The 15,696-nt window shown below is 33.7% G+C and overlaps 1 protein-coding gene across 29 annotated transcripts in view; it reads left to right on the top strand.

Annotated features, from left to right (window-relative positions):
- The window catches only part of ATXN2 (ataxin 2), a 103,109-nt gene that overhangs the window by 22,451 nt on the left and 64,962 nt on the right, over positions 1-15,696 (top strand). For all 29 annotated transcript variants that reach the window (XM_036220768.1, XM_016149720.2, XM_016149711.2 and 26 more), the window contains exons 2-5: positions 6,771-6,807; positions 7,866-7,925; positions 8,474-8,545; positions 9,121-9,271. In XM_036220768.1, the coding sequence (XP_036076661.1) occupies positions 6,771-6,807; positions 7,866-7,925; positions 8,474-8,545; positions 9,121-9,271 (320 nt within the window). The remainder of the gene's footprint in view (positions 1-6,770; positions 6,808-7,865; positions 7,926-8,473; positions 8,546-9,120; positions 9,272-15,696) is intronic.

Raw genomic sequence — 15,696 nt, 5'->3', positions numbered from 1 at the left:
CTCACCTCAGGTCATCAAGCATTAGAGTCTTATAGGGGCATCAGTCACCGGTGCCAAAAAGGTTGGGGACCGTTGCTTTAAATCATCTCCAGATTACTTATAACATGTAAATGCTATGTAAATAGTTGCTGTACTGTATTGTTTAGGAAATAATGACAAGAAGTCTACATGTTTAGTACAGACGCAACTGTTGTAGGCCTAACTGCATAGTACACATCAGCAACAACTTATCTCTTTTTTGAACCCGCTAATACAGAGGGCCGACTGTACTACCACAGTCTGTTTATTCATTCACCAAATAATGGACATTTGGGCTGTTTTTAGTTCTTGGCTATTATGAATAAAACAGCTTTGAACATTCACATACATCACTCCTGAATAATTTCCTAAGAGTGGGATTGCTAGCTTGTATGTTTAACTTAATAAGAAACCACCAAACTCTTTTCCAAAATGGCTTGTGTCATTTTCCCTTCCTGGCAGCAGTGTATGAGAGTTTCAGTTGCTCTGCACCCTCACTAACAGTTGGTATTGTTGGCCTTTAATTTTACCCAATAATTCTTATTTGGTTAAATGTCTGTGTGAGTCATTTGCACATTTATCAGGCTAACCTTTTTACTAATAAGTTATATATTCTCAGTATGTCTATTATCAGACATATTTTGCGAGTATTTCCTTGTCTGTGTATTGACTTTATTTTAATAAGTTTTTGCTTTTATGGTTTATATTTTTTCTCTGCTATCCAAAATCTTTGTCTAACCCAAGGTCATAAAATTTTTCTTATAGTTTCTCCTCCACCCCCTCAAATTTTCCTTTAAAAGTTTTATGTAAACCTTTTATGATTAGGTAATTGGTCCATTTCAAGTTAGCTTTGCTAAGTAAGCTCTCTTATTTGTAGTAGCTTTTTTTTTGTAGAATTTTCCGCATTAATGATCATGTTTGTCTTTTAAAGATACTTTTCCTTTCTGTCCAATCATTGTGTGTTATTTTATTTTCTTGCCTTTATTACATAAGCTAGAACCTCCAGTTCAATCATCTCATCCAATTTTTCTTTCACAGGTTGTTTAATATGTTTGATCTACAGTTTAACCCTTCGTTTTTATGATAGGTGCTTTTGAATCAGTGATCAGCACAAAGTTCCTGCTTTTGTGGAGCTTGTTCATTAGCGTTGACTTTTTTTTCCCAATTGGTAGATCAAAATCAATTGAATTCCATTGTAAAACTTAAAAATAATTAAATGAGAATAAGAGCACTTTCGTGACATTTCGTGATATATACATAATATAAAATTAAAGTTACTTTATTAAACATATGATAGACATGGTGCCTCTTAGCTCTAAATACTTGAGAATATATTTCCTAATAACAAAGATATTCTCTTATCAAACTATATTACAGTTGTCAAGGAAATTAATACTATGCCAAACTATTTTCTGTAGAAGTTATTCGGATTTTACCAATTGTTCTAATTTTCTTTACAACAAATAGTTTTTTTTTTTTCGTAGTCCAGTAATCATTCCGAGATTATATGTTACCTTCAGTTGTCATGCCTTTATGTCCTCCTTTAATCTGAGATAGTTTCTTCGTTTTTCTTTGTCTTTTATGACCTGACACTTTGGAATCTTACAGGTTATTTTGTAGAATGTCTCAGCTAGGGTTTGTCTCATGTTTCCTTGTGATTAGATCCACATTATGCATTTTTGGCAAGAATAGCATGGAAGTGATGCGTGTGTTCTCATTGTATGCTACCAGTAGATGCATGGTGTACATTTGTTCCATTGCTGATTCTGTTAACTCTGATCACTACAAAGTTATTTTTCACTGTCATTAATCATTCTCTGGTGGGGAGTTACTTTGTGACTGTATAAATACACTTTTTCTGCTTTTCTAGATTCAGTATCTATTGGCGATTTTTGCCTGAAACAGTTATCACTGTAGTGGTTACCAAATGTAACCTCCTAATTCCCTTATTCCTTCTACATTTATTAGTTAGAATTCGCTTGTGAGGTTTATAGTGTGACAAGGGAATGGAGCATGAGACGAGCTCCCTAGGTGAAAAAGCAGGGCTCTGGCTCAGGGTGGCACAGGTAATTTCTGTGAAGAGTTAAACTTCCATAGTCTGGGAGCTATGCGAAAGGGTACAGAGCACAGTAGAATGCCTTTTTCTTCCTGTTGGGTTGACCCTTTTACATTATAAAATGTCCCTATTTGTCTCTTAACATTTTTTGTTTCAAAGTCTATTTTGTCTGATATTAGTGCAGCCACTCTAGCTTTCTTTTATGTGCTGTTTGAACGATAAATCTTTTTTCATTCTTTTACTTTCCATCTATTTGTATCTTTGAATCTAAAGTATTTTTCTTATAGACAAAGTATAGTTGGATTTTATTTTTTATCCAGCTAAGCCTGTATCTCTAATGATTCCACTCATCTCCTATCACTTGCTTTTGACCACCTCCACTGTTTTGGAGAGCACTGGTAGGCATGAACTTCTCTGCACACTGTTGCAAATGAAGTTCCTTTGTGAAAAAACATTGGAGCTTTTTTTTTTTTTTTTTTTGTAATTGTAAAATATACATAACAAGTTACTGTTTTAACCATTTTTTAAATTAATTTTTAAATTTGTTGGATAACATTGGTTGGTAACAAAAGTTTCAGGTGTACAGCTTTATAATACAGCATCTGTGTACTCTGTTGTGTGCTCACCACCCAGTACTCTATTGTATGCTCTCTTTTCTTGACCTTACCTTCTTTGCCCTCCCCATACCCCTTTACCTGCTGTTAGTCACGATTCTGTCTATGAGTTTGTGGGGTTTTTTTGCTTGTTTTTTTTTTTTTCATTTGCTTTTTTTGGTTTTATATGCCACATAGAGTGAAATCATGATTCCTGTCCTTTTCTTCTGTCTTATTTCACTTGGCATAATACTGTCCAGATCTATCCATGTTGTCACAAATGACATTGTTTCTCATCTTTTTTATGACTGAGCGGTATAACCATTTGTAAATGTCTAGTTTAGTGGTTTTATGTACATTCACGTTGTTATGCTGCTGCCACTTCTATTGAATGAAAATATTTCCCAAAAAGGAAGCCCTGTATTTATTAAGCAGTTACTTCTGTTCCAGCTACCCTCCAACTCCTGTCATCTACCATTACTCTCTGTCTATGAATTTGACCACATACCTCAGAAAGTAGAGTTGTGCAACAGTTGTCCTTTTGTGTCTGTTTTATTTCACTTAGCTTGTCTTTAAGGTTCATCCATGTCGTAGCATGTATCAGAACTTTTTTTTGTTTTTAAGGCTGAATAATATTTCACTGTATGAATATACCACATGGCTTATCCATTCATTTGTTGACATTTCTTTTTTTCACCTTTTGGCTTTTGTAAATACTACTATGAACATCGGTGTACAAATATCTGTTCAGATCCCTACTTTCAGTTATTTTGGGTATATATTCAGAAGTGGAATTGCTGGATCATATGGTAATTCTGTGTTTAATTTTCTTGAGGAACTGCTGTACTATTTTCCACAGCAGCTGCAGCATTTTACAATGCAGTACACAAGAGTTCCAGTTTCTCCACATTTTTGCCAACATGTTATTTTCTGGAGGTTTTTGTTTTTTTTTGTTTTTTGTTTTGTTTTTGATAGTAGCCATCTTAGTGGGGGGTGAAGTGGTAGCTCATTTTAATGACTAGCGATGTTGAACATCTTTTTATGTATCTTTTGGCCAAATGTATAATTTCTTTGAAGAAATGTTATCTATTGAAGTCTCGTCTGTTTTTGAATTAGGTCGTATTTGTTTTTGTTGTTGTAGGAGTTCTTTATGTATTTTAGATGTTAACCCCTTATCAGATATGAGATGCAAATTTTTTTTTTCCAATTTTGTGGGTTGTCTTTTCACTCTCTGATAGCATTCTTTGCACAAAAGTTTTTAATTTTTATAAAGGCCCTTTTGTCTATTTTTTTCTTATGCTGCCTTTGTTTTTGGTGTCACCATTAAGAAATCATTGCTAAATTCATGGTCATGAAGATCTTTTTCCTAAGAGTTCCGAACTTTTAGCTCTTAAATTTAGGTCTTGGACTCATTTTGAATTAATTTTTGTATATCACGTAAAGTAATAGTTCAACTTCATTCTTTTGCATCTGGATATTCAGTTTTTCCAGAATTATTTGTTGAAAAGACTGTCTTTTCCCCGTTGAATGGTCCAAACCACCTTGTTAAAAAAATCAGTTGCCCCTATAGTGAGGGTTTCTTTCTGGGCTCTCTTCTTTTCCATTGGTTTTTATGTCTATCAGTATGCCAGTACTACACTGTTTAAATTGCTGTAGCTTTGTAATATGTTTTAAAATTGGGAACCCACACTTAATTTTTGATTTATGTGTGTCTTTAAATTTACAATAATTTTTCCTCTATGCCGATTTTTTCTTTTCATTTATTTGTTGAAGAAGCTGTCATTTGTTATGTAGAATTTACCACATTCTGGATTTAACTTCTTTGTAACTTCATGGTATCACTTAATATATTCTTCTATCCCATGTATCTTTAAATTAGTAGATTTGTAAATTTAATTAAATCCAGGCTCTGATTGCATCCCCTTAGGAGGCACTTTTATTTCAGTTAGGGAAATTTAAAAAGCAGGCAGAATGATATAATTAACCCCTCTACACCTGTCACCTAGCTTCAAAAGTTATGAACTCATACCAGCCTTATTTATAAACTCATTTATTTCCTCCTCCTTGTATTATTTTGGAGCAATGTAACCTCTTACTTTTGTAAGTTTCTATGTGTTAATTTGTGCTTACTATAGTGTCTGGCATTTTGAATCACAGTTTTAACCTCATATTTTAGTAACTATTGAAAGTTCAGAATCCTGGATATTGTTTTGTTAATAAATCTGATTCATCTAATCATATTTAGGACTAGACATAATCTTGGCTTTTTTTGAGATTCAATTTTTGTTACTATGAAATATTAGGATGCTTCGTTTCAAAATACTAAAAAAAGAAGCATAATCAGAGTGGATCCAGAAAGAAAAAAAAATAATGAATTCAGGCTTTTATCATTTTTAGAGAATGTTGCTGTGATAGTCTAACATTCCCTGGGGGTCCAAGCACCTGGTAGATCAGTGGAAATGAGTGATTTCTACACACCGTACTGCTTTATCCCACTGTTTTTCCCCCCTATTTAACTATTTTTCTACCAACTAAATTGGATTATTAAGACATTCTTTATTAGTCAAAGATATAAATGTACAATTAAAAAGTATGGCTTGTATAAAGAAGTTTTATGTTTTAAACTCTTCAATAGCTTTGCGGGGATGCCGTTTAAGGGCACTTAATTGGTGGTATTTGTTTACGTCTTTTAACTGTCATTTTAGCAACCACTGGATAATTCTTGCAAGCAAGCTTAGCCATTTTTTAGCCTTAGGCTACAGATAACAAACAAATAGAAAAACCTAATAAATTCAAATGATGTTTGAAAAACAGAGGAATTCAGTTAGGCTTAATTGTGGTGTTAGTTTATTCCTTGTGATGCAATTTCAGAGAGCAGCATGACCTAGAAATGAAAAGTCTGGACTTCGGATCACTCGGTTCAAATACCAGTTCTCTGCTGCTCATCAGTGAGATGATTTTGGTCAAGATATTTAACTGCTAAGGTTCAGTTTCCTCACCTGTAGGGTAGGGGCAGAGATTTGGCATTGTGCTTTTCCATGTCTGGTTTGTCATAAGTTTTGTAAATGATAAATTATTGGTCATAGTCCTTAGACTTTAGGTATTTCTCTGTGCTGTGTGTGAGGCAGAGTTACAGAATCAGAATGTTAGAAATAGAAGAAATTTCAGAGGTGATTTGGTTCAAGACATTATTTTGTAGATGAAAGAAAGTGACAGAGTTGGAGACCAAACTGGCCCTTGCCTCAGATCATTGCTACTTTACTGGGAATTGACACCATTCATACTGTTAAATTTTTTGGATCTGAATTGTGTTTCTCTTTGAATGTATTAAGTTTGTGGCTTAATTTGAGAGTTGTGATTATTTTATTAAAATGAGTTTCCAGTCCTGTTATTCCAGGGTAACTAATTTTTATGAGGGTTATAACATTTCACTTTATTAATGTTTTTGTCATAAGGGGCCTAATCTTTTCCAATGGAACAAGCCTTAGGCTGTATTATGTTCTGTAATTAAATTAACGTGACAGCCAACTTTGGTATACTACAGTATTTCAGAGGGAGGGGTTGGCAGGGAAAGACACTGGTGGTATAGATTCTGACAAAGTCACTTAGGATTTAGATGTGAAAGACCTTTGAATGATTTAACTAACTTTCAAATGTTTTTCTGCAGTTGTTAACACAGTACCTATTTTTAGAGGTGAGGGAAAAATATGGGAGGTGACTCGATGTCAGTCAAATCAGGAATACTGTTTATATTTTGCACCTTTGTAGCTTTTTGTAACAGAGTGGTTACTTTTGGAGTGAAAATTATATTTAGCATTGCTTATTTTTTCCAGCAGGCTATCTTTATTTTTATTTCTTTTATTTGATTTTTATTATGTTCACATTCTTTTCTTCGTCCTCCCTTCCATGACTGATCCCTGTTCGGGGCCCTTGGAGCAGCAAAGCACAGAGCCTTGCTTAGGTAGTTTTTATACTTAACATTATATGAGCCCACCCCACAGATTATCTGTGCTTTATTTAAATGGAATTAGATGTTTTAAATTTGAAAATATTTTAGCTTGTTTAGCCTGTCGAATTTAATAAATACTGTTTAATCTTTTCAGAGGTCGAAACAATAGCAAAGGACTGCCTCAGTCTACGGTGAGTAACTTGGATATTATTCGTTTGGAAAAATTGGTAACTAAAATGGGAATTTTTAAACCATAGACCAAAAGCCAAGGGAAAAAAATTCTCTTGATTTTTATATCTCAAATATCTTTTATAGGTCAGTACTGTTTGGTATAAACTTATTAGCTCTGTATATTATATTCGATGATGACTAGAATCTATAAATATTTGTCGTGCATAAATAATAATTCATTTGTTCTTTTATAAATGACTAAAGACAAATCTAAGTGAATGACTCCTAAAAGATAAGTGGAACAGCAGAAGTGGAGTTTGCAGAGCTTTTTGGGTTTTTGATTTTGAATTAATATGCTTTTATTTCATTTTTCTGCCTTGGAAAGGGGCTTTTAGTTTTAAATTTCAGAACTTTATCAGTGAAAATAAACTGGGCATGAAAGGGAAAAGGTGTAAGTTCCATGTTATGGAAGAAATAAATGAGCTATCACTAATTATTGAGACTTTGTCTTTATCAGACAGATTTGCCTCTTTAGAATCAGGAGGACACACACTTATGTAGTATGTAACACCGAGTCGGTGGCCAATTAGTCCTTAGAGCACTGTCATTGATCGATACATGCTGAGAGAAGGTAGTCAGGGGTCTTCTGTCCCTGCTCCATCCCATTTATTTATTAAGGTATACTTAACCCTGTTTAGTGTATTGGTCTGTGAGTTTTGAGATAGATCCATCCCTTCCAAAAGTCCCTCATGCCACTTTGTAGTGAACCCTACTCCCCAATGATTGATCTGTTTTCTGTTCTTACTAAGAGGTTTTGTTTTTAATCAATGCAAGTTCGCTTTTGCTTTTTTGTATCATGTATAGTTAAAACACTGTTAGTTGGTATGATTGATTTCACTTTTGAAAATTTAAGCTTCTGTTCTCTAAGGAAGCAAAAGAGTATAGTAAACCAAATCTTCCTTTAATGCATGTAAGGTATTACAAACCTAACTAAACATTTTGTAACAAAATAAATGTTAACTTTAATGTATATACAAGGATAAATTCTGATTGCTAATGTTTTTTCTTACTATTCCAGATTTCTTTTGATGGGATCTATGCAAATATGAGGATGGTTCATATACTTACATCAGTTGTTGTGAGTTATCAGATTATTGGGGAGAAATTGTCTTGGGAGTGAAATAATTTCATAAAGTTAAAATGTAGATGAATGATTTTCTGTGTAACTTTTCTTAGGTCATGTTTAATTGAGATAATTTAGAAAAAAAGAGAGAACTCTACCCACGTTATTGTAACGCACTATAAAAACATTCTTGTTTACAAAATAATATTAGTAATTGTCTTTAATGCATTCTTTTGTCACCTAATAAAACTAGAGTTGGAGTCAGAAATACCTCAGTATTTAAGTTTATATTGAAAACTGTGCAGAGCAGGGCCTCCTGAAGAATTTTGAAAATTCATTGTATTATTGATACATTTTAAATCTTTCTGTTGTTCTGTCAATAAATATCTGATATGTTGAATGAAGCTTGATAAAAGCTATAAAAAATAATTTGAAAACAATTTTTAAAAATTTTATTATTAGTTTCAAGTATATAGTACATTGGTTAGACATTTACATAGTTTATGGAATGATCCCCCTATGTAGCATATTGTTTCTTTGATAAATTATTTGTATGTTTTTAGGGATCCAAATGTGAAGTACAAGTGAAAAATGGAGGCATATATGAAGGAGTTTTTAAAACGTACAGTCCTAAGGTAATTTTTACTCTTTTCCTTTTTGTTAAATGTGAAGCCCCATGAATTGTCAACTACTGTATATATGTATGGCTTCCAGACAGCATTTCTTAGTTTCTGATTTAGCATTTTATAGTTATGAGGTGAGTATGTTTGTCCCATTTTCATACTCAGTCCTTCACCTTTAAAGCACTTTTTAAAACCACTTTGAATGATTTTGCTCTTCAGTTTCAAATACTGATTATTTTATAGATGGTTCATATAATCTAAAAGACTTATTGCTCTCTGAGCCTATTAAAATATTTCAGCCTTTTCATGGAGTTGTGGACTACGAGGTAGGGGGTGGTCCATCGTTTTCTTCTTTATCACAATTAATGTGTTTAAGACAGACCATAGTAGCAAGGACCAACTTTTAGATGAGAGGATTTTTGAATGATGGATAACAGAGATTGTATTTCTGAGAGAAAGATGATTATAAGGTTTTCTCGAGATAGGTTAATTTTGTCAAAGGCATGTAAGAGAGAGTGCCTTGATGTGCTAAACAATTCCTCTCTTATTTTATAAATGTTTGAATACTTACTCATGTCTTATTTTAGTGTGATTTGGTACTTGATGCTGCACATGAGAAAAGTACAGAATCAAGTTCGGGGCCAAAACGTGAAGAAATAATGGAGAGTATTTTGTTCAAGTGTTCAGACTTCGTTGTGGTACAGTTTAAAGATATGGACTCCAGTTATGCAAGAAGAGGTGAGTTTTGATTTCCTAAATATGCTTCATGGTTTATAAGATTCGTTCACGTGGACTCTGAACATTGATCATGCAGGCTTTTTTTTTTTAAAGAAATACGGGATTTTCAGAATAACCCGATTAAGACAGATGGGAATTTCAATGCATTTTTTTTGGAAAACATTTAAAATTTCAGTAGAAGATTCCTTAGTACTTTTAGTAGAGTAAATAATGAGACTTTGTGTTCTATTGAAAACAGTTTGTAAAGGATTTTCTACAGTTTCATGGTTAAGAATACTACTGATTATACTCAACTGAAAATTTCTTGTCCCATTTGTTCTGCAATGATTTGGTTTATAAATTTTTAGTTTTATTACGCTTATAAATAACATTTCTGTTTTTATTATGCTCATAGTTTTATAAATGCTTTAGTTTTATAATCTGGAAATAAAAGCCCAAGATGAAGGGAGAAAGACAGAGTTGTAGATAGAAAATGATTGTTTAATGAAGATGAAAATGGTAAAGAAATAGAACACTTATTTAAAGAACATTCAGAGTATGGGACTATATTTTGAGAATATAAAAGTGGTGACGTAGTTACATTAAAATTTAGTATGTTTCAAGTGTTCATTGAGGAAAATATAGGAATTGCTGTTAATCATTTCGAGAGCATAGTCTGCAGTGCTGAGTGTTCAATAACATCGAACGACTCTTCTGGGCCAGTTTGAACTTGATTCTAAAATTCTTAAGTTGATTTTTTTAGGGGGAGATCAAATTTTATAGTTAATTCTATTGCAAATTGTAACTCAACAATTTTTAATATTCATGATTCAATATATGCCGGCACTTGTTTTTATTGTGCTGATTTTCCTACACTGTTTCTTATACATTACAAGCCACCCGAAAGTTAAAACCTTTCTCTCAGAACTCTTAACAAGATTCTTACCTATAGCTAGCTTGCCTTCTCAGAAGCTAGCAGTGCTAGGTACTCTGTAACCGCTTTGCAGTGCTGTTGAAAGCACTGTGTTCTGTTCCTGTATCTTCTCAAATGTCTGTGATTGACCACTTTTTGTGTAAGAGTCCTTCAGTGGCCCATGCAAGGAAACAAGTCTTTTTTTAGTTGCTGCCCTTAGAATTGATCTTGTTTATGCCTAGGAGCACAAATTATTTATATTTATACTTCTGTTGAAGTATTTTACTCTTAAATTTAAAATTTGTCTTTGGATCATGAACCAAAGGGACAATAAAGTTTTAGTTGAATTTAATACATAACACACAGGAAAAAGTATTGGTCACAACAACAAAATATTTCCTCCTGTTTTGGGTGCTGGGCCATTTAACTAACAGCCATTCACAGTATGCTTTGTTTTTTTTTTAAGTGAATTGGCATTTCTCAAATTTGGAACAGTAACTCTTACTTGAGATATTTATGATATCCCATTCTTTGATCCTCTTTAGAATTAATATCTTTAAATTTTTATTATTTTATTATTTTATTATGTCTTTATCAGGTAATTTGTGTTCATTGTAGAAAGCCAAGAAAACACAGATGAGAACAACAGCTTTGACAGTGTTCAGTACACTCAATAAAGGAATGGATATATTTTGTTACATACATAAAAATAGTTTTCTTGATGAGGACATCAGTAGTGGAGTAATTTCAGGTATTTTATTTAGACTGTAGCAGTTTAGTAAATTACACAGTTGTATCCAGTTCATGGTATACTGAAAATAGTATTAAATCATGTGTTTAGGATTTCAGGTCTCTTAAGCCAGACTCTTAACACTATTTTGGAAGAAGTAGCGCTCTATAAAAGTATTATTATAGAGGTTCTATTAGTATAGCGAAAGCTTTTTTAGAGTTATTACTTGTCATGGTTCATTAATTACAAAAATTAAGGAATTTAGTACTGCTTTTATTTTGTATTAAAGACTTACTCAGATTTCTAGTCTCCTTGAATAAAGGAAGGTGGGGTTTAATCATTGATTCTTAATACTTCTTTTAGTATTAAGGTTCTTATTTTAGTCACCCATGAAGTTTCTAAAAATGTTTACTTCTTATTTCTAGAGATTCTGATCCTGGAAATGGCTCTAGGTCTGTGAGTCTGAGGTGCAGTCAGGGATGTGAACCACTAGTTGCATCTAAGGACCTCAGCGCGGCTCTGTTCTTTGGGTCTTGAGGATTTAGACTTTATTTTCTTGATTCACAACGCCCTTTCTGTCTCAGAATTGGAGATTATCTTGAATAGTCTTTGTTGGTATCAGTTTGATACTACTTTTCTACATCTTAAATGAGCAAATGGATTGAGGTTTGTTTGTTTTTTTTAAGGATTAATAGATGTGAATGACTGAGAAGAGGAAAATTTGTTTCTTTTCTGAGCTTTTATCTTATAATTTTCTTTGTAAGAGCACTATAAAATTCTTAAGGTAGATAACATTAACTAAAATTTGAGTGCATATTCTGTTTGTCAAGCCCTGTGTTAAGTGTTTTATGTGCTTTGGTTTCATTGAATCATTACAACTTCTTTCTGAAGTGGGTATGATTATTATCCACATGTAGATGAGGAAACTGAGATACAATTAAGTAACTTGGTAAAAGTGAGGACACAAATCCAGCACACTCTGACTCCAAGTCATGTCTGGTTTGTTGTTTACCTGAGCTGTCAGAATAAATCTTCATTTACTTTAAAGGATGTTCCCAAATAAAGCCAAAAATAAAAACCAAACTTTTCATGTAGTTGTAAATATGCAGATATTTATATTCAAGATTCTTTCCTTTTAAAAATCTTCAGTTAATTTTTGGAGAAACTTTTTAAAGTTAGGTCATTGTGGCTTTAAAATTTTTTAATGCTAACTTCTTTGATTTTAATAAATTTCAAAATGTCATGTTTATACACATATTCAAGTGAATAAGAGACCTAGAAATAATTGCTATCTTCTTACGATATGGTGAATAAGTTTCATTTGTTCTCTTGAATGATATACATGTAATAGTTTGATTTATGGGCAAAATGAAAAGTACCTTTATAGTTCTTACTCTGTGAGTCCCTTTTGAACACATAATTAGATGAAACCATCAGATTGTCACAGGAAAATTGGTGTTTTATCTTTTATTTAAATTCCATTGCAGACGGATCCAGGATGCTTTCATTTTACCTTCTTCATTTTGCCATCTGTTTGTTCAGACATTCTGCTGCCTTTGTCTCTTCATCTGACAGCCTTGGAGTTGGCATATTATTTCAACTCGCTTTTTCCGTTGTTCCTTTCCACGTCCCTTTACCTGCTTTTCTCCCTCATCCTCTTTCTGCTCTTCCTATTGCTCCTTTATTCATATTTTGCTCTTTTATTTAATACCCAACTCAACTATATTTTAATTCTGTGGCTTCTCTTCTACTTCCTTATTTCATGCTCCCTCATGTTTCTTTCTACTGCTTTATTTTCTTTGTAGTATTCTCAGTCTAGCTTAAGGCCCATGTGGGCCAAATCCACTCAACAGTAAGTAAAGTTTTATTGTAACACAGTTATGGCCATTCCTTTAAGCATTGGCTGTGGCTGAAAATGAAAGCATGCTACAATGATAGATTTTAGTAGTTATAATAGAGATGGGCTTTCAAAGCCAAAAAATATTTACCATCTAGCCCTTTACAGAAAAAATTTGCAAACTCTAATCTTAGATCTTTTTTTTATTGCATTTGGACTGTTAGGGCCGATCAAAATATAGTTACTGGCTTTGGTGAAATAACGCAGCTTGTACTTTGTCTCTAAACTTATGCTTTGACTGTAATCTAATACAGAGTAATCTCATTTAATTCCTTTTTTGCGATCATTCAAATTGGATTTAGCCTGAAGATACTCTTTTGCTTACCAACTCATTTGTCACAGTGAAAAATCATATATGATTATTGGAGATGATCTCCATCATCACCTATCTGTCCCCTTCTCCATCTACAAATTTACCTTCCACTACGCTATCTTTATTCTCTTTCCTTTGGTTTTTATTAGAGGGGATGTTTCACTTCACTTCCTGTTTAATCTGAATTTTTCCAGTCATGCCCTTGACTCTCTTCATTCTGCTTTTCCTGAGTTCTTGTTCTTTTATATCACCTCCCTGTTTCCAGACTCTTTAACCTCTTCCTCTCTACTTCTTCCCTTTATCCTGAAAACTTATTCAAGTTGCTCTCCTAAAAAGGAGGATTTTTTATTCTGAATTCTTCTCATGACTCTGTCTTTACTTCTTATCCACACTTCTTAATTTTCATTTTCTAATAACTACTCATCCCATTGTAATCTGCCTTTTTTACCCAGAACTTGGAAACTCCTGAGGCTAAGTAGCCTCTACTTGCTAGGTCCTTTAGACTCTTAACTGCATTGGACACTGCTCATTTCACCATCCTTCAGAAGCTGCTCTTTGTTTCTCATGTCTTATTGATCATCCCTTTCTTACTTCATTCTTGGGCTTCGTTTCCATCACACTGCCCTTAAATGTGTTTGTGTCCCAGTACTTCCTTTGCCCACTGCTCTTAACATGTATCAGTCGCTTACACAGTGTTACAATTTTAGCCGCCACATGTTAAACCCCCTCCCCAACATGGCTGTATCTAATGCCCTTATACCACGTTGTATTGGAATTTGATGTTTCTGTCTCCACTATTAAACTTTGAGCTCCTCGTGTGTCGATACTATTATTTTTTTAATCCTTAAAGCCTATGTTTTGGCACATAGTACAGATATAGTATAAATGTCTTTTGAATGAATGAAATTAGAGCCTTCACATACTTTTAAAAAACTATTTTATATAAAGAGTGAAAAGGCTCTAAGTAGTATAGTGTGTGTGTGTGTGTGTGTGTGTGTGTGTGTGTGTATGTGTGTGTATGTGTATGTAGCCCACCAACAAATACTTCTTGAGTTCTGGAATGTGTTCGTTGCTTTGCTTGTTGCTATGGACAACACAGAGAAATTCAAGACTTAATCTATTTTGGGTCTCTTTTGAGAACTTAGTGAAACTGTATGCCCTCACCCTAGAAAAACACGCACACAGACTGCTACATCTAATTCTGCGGTGTTCACAGTTCCCCAGGGAGTTCATGTACTCCACATTGAGAAGTTCTGCTCTAGGCATTTTCAGAGTTGGAGATACCAAGGTATGTGAAAGAATTCAAGAAAAATGGAATGTTGACATTGGTGGCATTGAATTCCAAAGGGAGTTCAGGTGGCATTGAATTCCAAAGGGAGTTCAGGGACGTGAAGAATTCTATAGGTTGTAGTAATTGGAGGAAGTTGAAGTATGAATGTGTGATTGAAGAGCACTGAGAAATAATATTACATATTTTATTTTATTCTGGTGTTGCACTATTGTATTTTCATGTGATTGTCCTATAGGTCTGATAGGACAAGGTCCTATAAGTAACAGAAAAGATCTCTTCTGAAGGTATGACATTAGGAGGCACCCATCTAAGGAAAAGGCAGATCCCAGAGCAGGATATGGCCTGGGAAGCCTTGGATTCTGAGGAGTCTAAAAATATTCCAAATTCATTTAAGGTTGGTACTCTAGGAGGGTGAGCAGGCCACAGCCTTGTAGCTGAGTGTATATGTTATTGGAGCTAGGAGTACAGTAGTAGGCTTTATATGGACAGGAAGTGCTAAAGTTGGATGGGCAGGCAGCTTTAAAGCTGGATGAGTGATCAGGACCAACAGCCTGCCCTTTAGGAGGGAAGAGAGACCCTGTAGTAGGTAGGGAGATGGGGCGATAGATAGGCAGGTGGTCTTGTGGCTGGAGGCTGCGTAGGTAGCTGGGCAGGAAAGCTCTATAAGGAAGTTGGCTTGGGCCTATGAGTTGGAGGAGTAGCTTTTCTAGTGAACCAGCTCTAAGTAACTCCATGCTCTAATACTCTTGTTAAAACTGAACCATTAGAAAGTTTTCTGGGCTAGTAAAAGGGTATGTGTCCATGCTGAGGCCAAGCAGTAAATGGAGACAAGCATTTACTGAGGCCGGTATGGAGGATGGCACAGAAATTAATGAGATTAGAAAAAAATAAGCAGGTGTAGTGGAACAGGTGATGGAAAGCTAAATGGAGTTCTTTGAGGTACACACAATAGTGAAGTGTCGTATATTTATTAAAATAAGATCTTCCACTTATAAATTTTGTTTCTTTATACATTTTTAGAGAGGAATTCTCTGCTTTATCTTCATGTGTATGCTAAGATCAAAGTAATAACTCTTCATTTATTAAAAACAAAAGAAAATAAAAAACAAGCAAATAAATTACAGTATAAAGTAGAATTTTATTTAGACAATAAAAATACTGTTTAGTACTAATAAGAGTAAGGTGGTCTGGTTCAGATATGTATGAAAACTATTGATTTGTTTATTTAATAGCAAATCATACAGTAAATAAAATATTCACTATAGGAACAGAATTTAAAATGTGTAGAAATAACCATAGTAT

Source organism: Rousettus aegyptiacus, unplaced genomic scaffold (genome assembly GCF_014176215.1).
Source record: "Rousettus aegyptiacus isolate mRouAeg1 unplaced genomic scaffold, mRouAeg1.p scaffold_m13_p_5, whole genome shotgun sequence".
NCBI classification, from domain to species: Eukaryota; Metazoa; Chordata; class Mammalia; order Chiroptera; family Pteropodidae; genus Rousettus; species Rousettus aegyptiacus.
Note: the sequence above shows the minus strand (reverse complement) of the source record. Positions and strands in the feature narration are given on the sequence as shown.